The following is a 9,816-nucleotide window of genomic DNA, read 5'->3' as shown; positions in this document are numbered from 1 at the left end:
CCTAAAATATCTAATTTGTACTACTAGAAAATAGCCAAAGATAATAACAATTATTACACCACATGATCCTTAGGAAGTGTGATGCTTACATTCTGAAATATGTAGGGAAGTGATACTCCCCTGAGCAGTTACTGAAAGAGCTCCAGTCACTGTTCTGTGACCCACAATTATCCTGTATACAGTATGATGGCAGTTGGGGGTAAAGTGAAAACGAGTGACAGGTACCTTAACCTGTGAATATTGGCCCTTGGTTATATAAAGGGGGAAAAAAAACAATACTGTCTCTTAGTTGAACAGTTGTGTATGAATGAAGTATCTGGGAGTTAACTAGCAAAGCTGCTCAGAAAAGCAGACTTACTATTAAAACCTCTGATGCATTTTGGTGCTCTCTGTTATAGCATAGGCACATCTGCAATTTATGAGTCCCTAAAATACACATGTGCAGATATGCCTTTCTTCCTGATACCAAGTTAGCAAATTACGGGGCCCATGAGTTCAACAAAGGCACAGACCCTGATATCTGAGTGAGGAGATCTACTCCTTTAATGAGCAGCATATTGGCCCACATTTGGGGCCAAAAGGATAACCTCTCCATCTGATATCTGATTTAGGCTTAGTCATATATTGGTCTTAAGGGCTACAAAATGTCGACAGGTGGATGGATAAGGCAGCTTTTGGGGCCTCAAGGGGCCAATCAGATCAGCTTGATTTGCCCCACCACTTGTTTATAAATCGGGTGTTTTTGGCCATGTCTGTTACATCCTGAACACACCCCACCCCATTGTCGCATCTGATTTGCCTGAAGTGTCTTTTTTTGAGAATTGAAATGCTCTTTTTCAATGGCAGGGGATTAATGAAACAAATAGCATATGTGAAAAGTCCCCCAATCTTGTAGGCAATAATGAATATTATATGGTGCTAGTTCAACTCTGGAGTAGAAATGATCAGTACATTAAAAAACAGCCCCTTTATTGGAGCTCCCCATAGATCTGCTAAGTAAGGAGGGATGGGTGTGTCCTAACAGTCCCTGCCAGAAGCACAGTAGGAGGGAGATAGCCAATCACAGCCCTGCAGTCAAACATCCAAAGACAGGCTTCAGTTCCCTATCAGGTCAGCCTAGCTGCTGATTGGTTCCTATCTTACAATGCAGTGTGTTGAGTACCGCTGGCAGGACTAGGAGGGTTTTGGGGGAATTACTCCATAAATACACTCGAAACACATATTTTATAATCACATTCCTTCTATATTTAGTGGAGTATCATGCAGTGGCACATTTTGCTTTTTACACAATATGTCTCCTTTAATTTAATAGGAAGCAGACGACTGGGCTGTAACAGAGAATGATCAGGGTGACTCCCCACCAACTTTTGGCACACAGGAGAGGCTCCCCACCCAATCTAGTTGTCAAAAGCACTACATGTGCTGAAATATGTTATTAATTAACTAACGATGATGTAATTATAATGCTCTGACTCTCATTTTCTGGTATATCGAGTGGCATCAAAATGACCAAAAATTCACTGGCGTGAGGGAGGCTATCCTCCCTAAGACACCATATCATAAAAAATGTGTAAAATATAGTGCTAGGCATTTAATATGATATATAGGGGTGCCTCAGCAAGGAGTGATATGGTGCCCAAGAAACCATTAACAACACTATAACAGTTCTGCAGTGGTAGTTTAGGCATTAGGGACTTACTTAGCCTTTGCTCTTATTTAAAGCAGGGGGCAGGGCCCCACCTCACTAAAACCCATTCTAACATATAGAAATAAAGGTTTAATGTTCTTTTTTCACTTATTCCTACAGAAGTGAGCCACATGCCCTGTGCAGCCATATGGGGGGCATTTGGGTATTAGTGACCAGCTATAGGTCTAATCCATGGTTGTGGTTTCCCATGACAGCCCTTGGCTACCCATCTACTCCTCACTGACACCGAGTGCCATCTTTGCCCCCTGACCTTACCTTGGGAGGATGACACATTCCCAGACGGAGTGGCACTAAGAGAAGACACCCCGGTGCCCGGTGCCGGAGCCTGAGCTGAGAGGGAGCCCTCACAATCTGTGCGTCTGGATTCCTCCCCCATCCCTTCCTAGTCCACACCCCCCTGTGCTGCTGTTAGACTGACTGTCAGTGTCAGCACAGAGTGTGCTTCTCTTGCTCCTTACACCAGCGCTGCCAGTGGCTGGGGGTACTGACTTGCTCTGCTTGTGCCCCTGGAGGTTGGTGCTGCCCTGCCCAGCATTGTTAGCTAGCCCCGGCACAGCACTCCTTGCCTTCTCACCTCCCTTTGTTCTTATTGCTGTCCCCTTCCCCCATTACCTGCTCTGTTCCACTCTGCCTTAGCACCTTGTCTCCATCTCTGGTGCCCCTCCACCTGCAGCCCCTGCCCCTGTCCCTAGCTGGATGTGTGCCTGGGAAAGGTGAGCTCACCGTGCCGCCTGGGGATGGATGCTACTGGGATGGGAGCTTCAGGGAGCCGCTATTTGTAAGAACCGGATCGGGGACAAACACACCGGGACTCAGCATCACTCCGGGCACTTCTCCGCTAAGGCTACCGGCACCGCAGCACCATGAACACCAGCTGTAAGTACCCCCACAGTCCCGACTCTCTTTACACCTAACCCCCCCCCTACAACAAAGTGGTCTGGGCTCAGTGGTCTCGCCTCAAGGGTCAATGGCAAAGGCGGGGGCGGGCACTGTTGCTATGCGTGCATGTCAGCCTGTGACCAGGGCTTCTGTTGTAGTTCAGCAACAGTTAGTGGGCTCCCTAGGTTAGCCAATACCCATCCCTCACAGGAGCTTTCATACATTTTCTTTTGCGGAGGTTGTAGACAGCTGTGTTGTATGGATTTCATTTGTTACACTAAACTACAACTCCCAGAAATCCCTCCTCAAGAAAACCGTGTAATGGGGTTTCCAGAGTTCAGGAGGAATCTGAGAAAATCCATTCATTTCTGCCTTTGTGCTGCGAATAGAAGCAAAGGTCAACTGCATCCAGATATAGATAGATGATAGATAGATAGATAGATAGATAGATAGATAGATAGATAGATAGATGATAGATAGATTGATGTATATATAGATTGATGATAGATAGACAGATGGATAGATAGATTAATGTATATATAGATTGATAGGTAGATGATAGATAGATAGATAGACAGATAGACAAATGATTGATAGATAGATTGATTTTCTATGGGTGTGTGTGCTGTATTGCTGTATTGCTGCTATGTAATTATTACAAGCAAAAGTTCTGTGCATTGCATTGCTTTTTATTGCAGTGGGCCCTATGATCTCACCGGCTGTATGTCCCATTGCACTCACGCTTTGCGTTATGTGCAGCTAGTGCCTCCCACTTAAGGCGCCAGATTGACTGACAGGCACATGGGCCCAGTCGTGATGCTAGTACTTTAATGTATGTTTTTTTTCCATGGTGTGTAATGGTGTACTGATGTTAAACCAAAATTAATAAAGGGCAACAGAACAAGCATTTTGCCTGCTGCAATATTTATATATATGCATATATAGAGAGAGAGAGAGAAAGGCAGGGATGAACTAGTCTCTCAAACAGGTAATTTGGGCGCCAACATGGGCACTGTATCTCTTTTTGTTGCTGTAATGTGAGAATTTAGTACATCCGCCTATTTTTATGAATGTTTTTCTGTATCTCCTGTGTTGCTGGCAGTGTGTCATTACCTCTGGGTGGTGCATTTTCCTCGGAACGTCTGCTCTCCCAATGCCTCTGGCTTTCCTTGTTCATTTGATTTTAGTGAGTTTTTGTGTTGATAAGGGAGGCCTGTTTGTACCTTACAGGGATATATATTTAAGCACCCCCTTTACATTCCTATTATACCCGTAGATTGTTCTGCTGTGTGTGGGTCACACAATTTTAAACGTTAGTAGTTGATCGGATTGGTATCGACGTGTTTTTAATGATCCCAGTATTTCATTGCCAGTATAGTATGGCGATTGTTATGGGAGAGGCCAGGCCGTAGCAAAGGCCCAGCTAATGATCTCCCCTTTAAGAGGGTTACATGCTCAGTAGGTTAAGCTGTTATTAGTGTGTGACTGGCTACTGTTTGTGTTCTGTCACATGTCATTTCATCTCTTGCCTTATACTGTAGACAGCTTTCTGATCGCTGTTTCAGTCTTATTATGAATTTTGTGGGCATACGCAGCAAGGTTTCCAGTAGGGTTTACTCCTGAACAGTATTTCACGGTGCTAGCCATGAAAAATATCAGCCAAGGCTGAGGCCAGTATAACAAATTGGCATTAAAGGAAATGGAAATCACTTGGGGGGGGGGGGGTGCCAAAAATGACGCACCCCAAGTGATTGTATTTACCTGAAACTATGGGCCTGTGCTCCTGTTAGCAAAAAACTATCCCAGCTCAGGGTTCTTCTCAGCAGGCACCACGGATCCTCTTGTTCTACTTCTGAAAAGGCCAGCTTTTTTGTTACATTTTGTCTTTTCATGTCACTGTGCATGCACACCCGTAATAAGAAAGAAGTAGGAAGAGGATCGCTCTGTGGTGTTCTCTAAAAAGAAAAACTCTTGACTGGGACTGTTTTCTGCTAACTGTAGCAAGGGCCCAGTGTATCAGGTAAGTAAGTACAATCACTGGGGGGTGCCTAACTTCTCCTTTAAATTTGTAATCCCCATTTGTTCTACCACAATGCAACTCTTCTTTACCTAAATCACCCCCTCCAACTTCCCCCTCCAAACCACCAACACCTCTTTTACCTTGCCCTGCTAACCAAATATAGACCCAACTTGCTCCCTCCACTCTTTATGTCACAGCTCTGCCCTCATGGCTATGGCCCTCTTCTTATTTGCCAACCTATGCATTGGGGCAAACCTAACTGATCACTGTGCCAATGATAGGATTATAATAAAGGCCTAAGTGGATCCATTGGAATTGATATAAATCTTGATGATTTTTGACCACATATTGGTTGGGCCCCATACACTGGCCAGCCAATAAGCTACTGACTTGGTATGAGGGGCTAAGGTGCCAACTTTATGTGACTTTATGTACGTCCTGCTTTAAAGTTAACTGGTCTCTCCATCTGTTGTCAGCTTTTATAATAACTATTAAAGGGCCAATTACAGCTCCCAGAATCCTCAGCCAGACATGGAAGAGTTTTGAGGTTTGCAGCAGCTGTGGGGGTAAATGACAGAAAGGCATGAGCATGTTGTTCAGAACACATCCTAAACACAGTTTGCCCTGAAACGTAGAACTTTTGAGGAACATTTTTTGGTGCTTTAGGTAATTTTCATGAAGTTATTTGTACCAATGGGTCACATTTTACTGTACCCGTCTACTCTTTTTTGTTTCCCACAATTAAATAATAATTCATTTTTCACTGTTAAGAACTGGATATAATTGTTTAATTGGAAACAAACTGTAGCACAACACATTGTTTGTGTGGCATGTTTTACTGAAATAAGTGAATAGAAAACCTATTTAATGGCTATAAAGAAAACAATGTATATTTGTGCAATATAGAAACCCTCATCACACACCATTATTAGGTGACTGAATGCAGGCCGATACTTTACAGGATGTGACCACATTTTGCAGTTTGTCCAGTAGATGAACAACCCATATCCTTGGTATATAGATATCGGTCCACCCACTGTATAATTATCAGTTACCGTATATAAAAATATATATAAAAATCTATGGCAATTGAGTCTATTCTGTGCTAATACGAATCAGATTTGTTTCTATTATTCTGACACTACTAGAGCAGTGTACAGGTATGGGTTCCATTATCCATCTGTTTAAATTACTATTTAGTCATTCACCTCTTTAAGGTATGAAAGTCTAAATTATGTAAAGACCCCTTATCCAGAAAACACTAGGTCCCGTTCGTACTCGATAACAAGTCCTGTACCTATAGTCTAACTATTTGGTTGCTACTGAGTACAGTCCCTGGGCAACCTTTCCCAGTGTTTAGGCTTAACTCCCTTTCACATGAAACATTCCTTTTTGCTGCATAACTATTTAGCAGACTAACGAACTAAAGATAATTGGTGATTGTCATTACTGTGTATAAACAGGAAAGTTTCCATGCCTTGAAAACCAGAGCGGTTGAACAGGAGTTGAACAAAGGGGTTAAGTGAGATTTTTGGCACTTTTAAAATGCATATATATGTTCCAATTTTTTTGCTTCTGCTATTTCTGCTGGTGTCTGAAATACAAGGTATATGCCATGTCGTTGGGGGAACATTTGTCAAATGGTGTCATGTTGCCTCAGCTTGCATAGAGAACATTTCATGTATGAGTTCTAAAGGGCCAGTATATTGGGACATTTTTGTCATTTTCTCTCCTCTGATTGATGTTTTGTTTTTACAGTCATATAATTTCAGTTGCTCCATTAATCCAAGTGACATGGCATTATCTGACATCGCGAAAAATACGTTAGATAATTGCCATGGCATGCAGATGCCTTGTCACAAAGACGATGCAATGCAGGGCGATATTGGGTGCCCATAATCTAACCTTTGGCCAGTCACAGAGTTAATGGCATATCTATAAAGTAACCTGCCGTGCAGAGGATCACATCATGAGATGCTTAGAATTCGCCTGATTAGTTTGATCTCCACAGATTCCTTTCAAGGTCAGAGGGAGACGTTCTGAACGGTGTTTCCGTGTTTCTTTATACATTATGGATGCATCCTTGTGGAGTTTGCTTAATGAGCTGTCGTTGCAGGAAAAAACTGTAAGGAGGTCTAGCTTGTACCCTCAATGGATGTAAATTGTTAATGACACGGCGTAATATAGAGCTCTGGACTGTGCCCAGAATGCGCTGGATGGCAAATTCTGTAGAGTCTTCTTCCTTTGCCAGTGATACGTTAATGCACCAAAAAATATTCATATCTCATGTTGCTGAGGATGTTGGGAGATGTAGTATATAACAGTTACAAGTCTGTGTGGCAGCACTGAATAGAGGTATGGCATATATAAACATAAAATGCATTTTTTTAAAAAGATCATTGTGAGCTAACCATGAAAATGTGCCTAATATGCACTATAAACCAATAGCTGGGAAACATCACATAGATGTGTAATTAGAATAGGGGCCAAGGGAAAAATCTCTGTCACAAGGGCCATCAGTGAATGGGATAATTCATTGCTTGTTCAAAGCAATGTGTCAGATGGAAGATGGTAGTTGTGACTTCACAGCCATATGTTGCATTGTGTAGGCCTGCAGACATGAGTGGGGCAGTATGGTGTAATGGCCACATAGTGAATACTCAGTAACATAATGCCCTGCGGTACCCTGGCACCACTCAAGGCAATCTTTGTTTTGGGGAACATGCTGTTAATTTTGAATGCTTTATGTTTTGATACTTCAAACAAATCCAATGTAAAGAAGAGGGAAGAAAGTTAAGCAGTCAATACTAAATACACAATAAAACTTATCAAGACCAGTTTTTTGCATTAGGAACTAGTGTCCATCCCCGTGGCTGCTGACCTTGTGTGCAGATGGAGAACAATTGCTGCTGGTAGAACACATAAAATACACTGTACGCAGAGTCGTAAACTGCCTGCCAATGAAAATTCAAATATTATTACAATATTCATATTATTGGAATTATTATTATTAGATATCTTTTAATAGGGAGGGTTTTGAAAATCCAGGCCACTTTATCTGTATCCAAGAAAATCAACTTTCAGTCTTAAGAGAAACAAATGTGTAAAAAGTGAAAAAGGCAATGCACAGTTTGGAATTATCAGTAAAACAAAGTTTGGTGCTTGGGCTAAGGAAACAAGCCTTAGGCTAATGTTGTACAGGTGATATACAGCGTAGAGCAGTGATTAATGACTTGTTTACACTAGCGACTTTGTTGGATAGCATCTAAAGCCTCGGAGCTGTTCACACTAGCAATTGTGGTGGTTGGTTGCCTTGTAGAACCCTTTCAAAGGGCATACAAACCCAAAAATAAAATGTTGCCAGATAAAAGAAATTGGTTTGCAAGGAGCTCTCCATTATACAGTGACTCGTTCAGACTGTTGGAACAATGTAGACGAAAAATATAGCTAATGTCAGTTGAAGCAAATAAAGAAGCAAGTAAGGCATTGTGGTAAATGGAATCTTGATGGCAGGAGAGCAGATCATTGCAGTTGGAAACAAACCTCACATGCACACCTTGCCTCTCCTTAGATAGTTACTGGTACTACAGCTGTATAATTGTGAAGACACATGGATCTACTTGTAGCAGTTACTTGTCATGGCTACAGAAATAGAAAATGCTGATAATTTACTGATAATTGTCTCTACATGTGTTTTAGCAGAGGCAATTCTCAGTATTGGCAGGGTATTTTCTGGTGTTTATTAGCCGTGACAAGTAGCTGCTGCTAAATAGCTCCATGTGTCTTCACCCTAGGGGGGTTGCACCCCCACAGGTATCCAGGAAACATGAAAATGCTGCAAAGTGGGGACAAGCCCATGTGTTTACTGTGTCAAACAATAGGAACACAATGTTCGGGTAGGGCTTTATCAGGTGTTTACTGCTGCTGAGTACTGCTACGTTGTTTTAGGGCTCTGGCATAAGGGGAGATTAGTCGCCCGCGAGGCAACTTCGCAGATTTGCCGAAATCGCCTGCACAGCATGTGCTGTGCAACATTTATGCAACGCCATTCCTTATCATCCACCCCTGTTCCCAGTCAAGAAATGGTTTGCAGCTATGACAATTTAACAGATATCACCATATTAAATTTGCCCGTTTACGGCCTCTTTATTTATGAGATTCAAATTCAAGACAAAGAAATCTTATAATCAGGACAAAGAACTCTAATAACTCACGCAGCATTGTTGATTTGATCAAAAGACAGGTAGCAACAAGCCAACATGCCAAGTTTTCAGTGTGCATGCTTCATTAAATGTGTTTTTCTTAAGCAGGATGCATTTGTATGATTAATATGACACTTAATTCACTTTAAGAACTTCTGTATTTATAGCCACACTAGGAATTTATCAATTTTAATGTCTTGTCTTATGTTCTCCAACATGTAAAAGCAATGCGATTATCAGCCAGTAAGACATGGCACAAAGGTAAAGATTGGACTTTCCATGATGAAGGTTAAATTTGTGGTTTTCTAATAGTATCTTTGTATTTAAAATGAACTCAGGTTCAGGATGCCTTTAAGTCGGCAATACCCCTTTGAATATTCACTTTATATAATGGAAGAATTATTAGGTTGATGTATAATAGGTGTCATTGATTTAGCTTGCGACTTAAGCCTTTCATATACTGCCCCTATCCATATAGCAGGCTGTCCCCAACCTTCTGTTGGGTGTGCACTCAAGGTAGATACAAATTATAGGTGGTTCTAAGGCAGGATTTGAAGTTTTCCCCTATATAGTGCATGAATTTAGTGGGGGTTTTAGTGGACAGTTTTTACTGTCTTATATTTGAACTGAAAATACCAAGTTTTAAAATTGCCACAGTATGTCTCCAGTCTGACATTTTTGCAATAAAAAAATGGAGTGTGCACAGACATGTGAGTGGATGTACATGGAATTTCTGGAATTTCACTGAGAACAACAAAGCAGTGTGTGAAAGTGTTGTTATATGGTGTAACGGGGCAAGCAGTAAGTCCTGTATGTACTATCATTTGCTTCATATAGCAAAAATGAATGGATGAGAAATGATGAGATATCTTTATAAGCTTTAGTTAAAACCAGTTGAATAGTCAATTCTAAAACCATATTTTGGGCAACCGACCTGATTGTCGTTCAGAAAAAGCTCTAATATAGGCTGGAGTTGAGATATGTTATGAAATTACAATAATGACATC

The 9,816-nt window shown here is 41.5% G+C and overlaps 1 protein-coding gene across 10 annotated transcripts in view; it reads left to right on the top strand.

Moving 5' to 3' along the window:
• The first annotated feature begins 2,112 nt into the window (after positions 1 to 2,112).
• The window catches only part of ablim3 (actin binding LIM protein family member 3), a 131,667-nt gene continuing 123,963 nt past the window's right edge, over positions 2,113 to 9,816 (top strand). For 4 of the 10 annotated variants that reach the window (XM_031898816.1, XM_004912838.3, XM_012959788.3 and 1 more), the window contains exon 1: positions 2,114 to 2,584. In XM_031898816.1, the coding sequence (XP_031754676.1) occupies positions 2,572 to 2,584 (13 nt within the window). In that variant the 5' untranslated portion in view covers positions 2,114 to 2,571. Of the gene's footprint in view, positions 2,585 to 9,816 lie in introns of all 10 variants that reach the window. The other 6 variants (XM_031898818.1, XM_018092203.2, XM_031898817.1 and 3 more) reach the window with 3 other exon arrangements.

The sequence above is a fragment of the Xenopus tropicalis genome, chromosome 3 (genome assembly GCF_000004195.4).
Source record: "Xenopus tropicalis strain Nigerian chromosome 3, UCB_Xtro_10.0, whole genome shotgun sequence".
In the NCBI taxonomy this organism is placed as follows: domain Eukaryota; kingdom Metazoa; phylum Chordata; class Amphibia; order Anura; family Pipidae; genus Xenopus; species Xenopus tropicalis.
The sequence above is the reverse complement of the archived record's forward strand: the minus strand, read 5'-3'. Positions and strand labels throughout refer to the sequence as shown.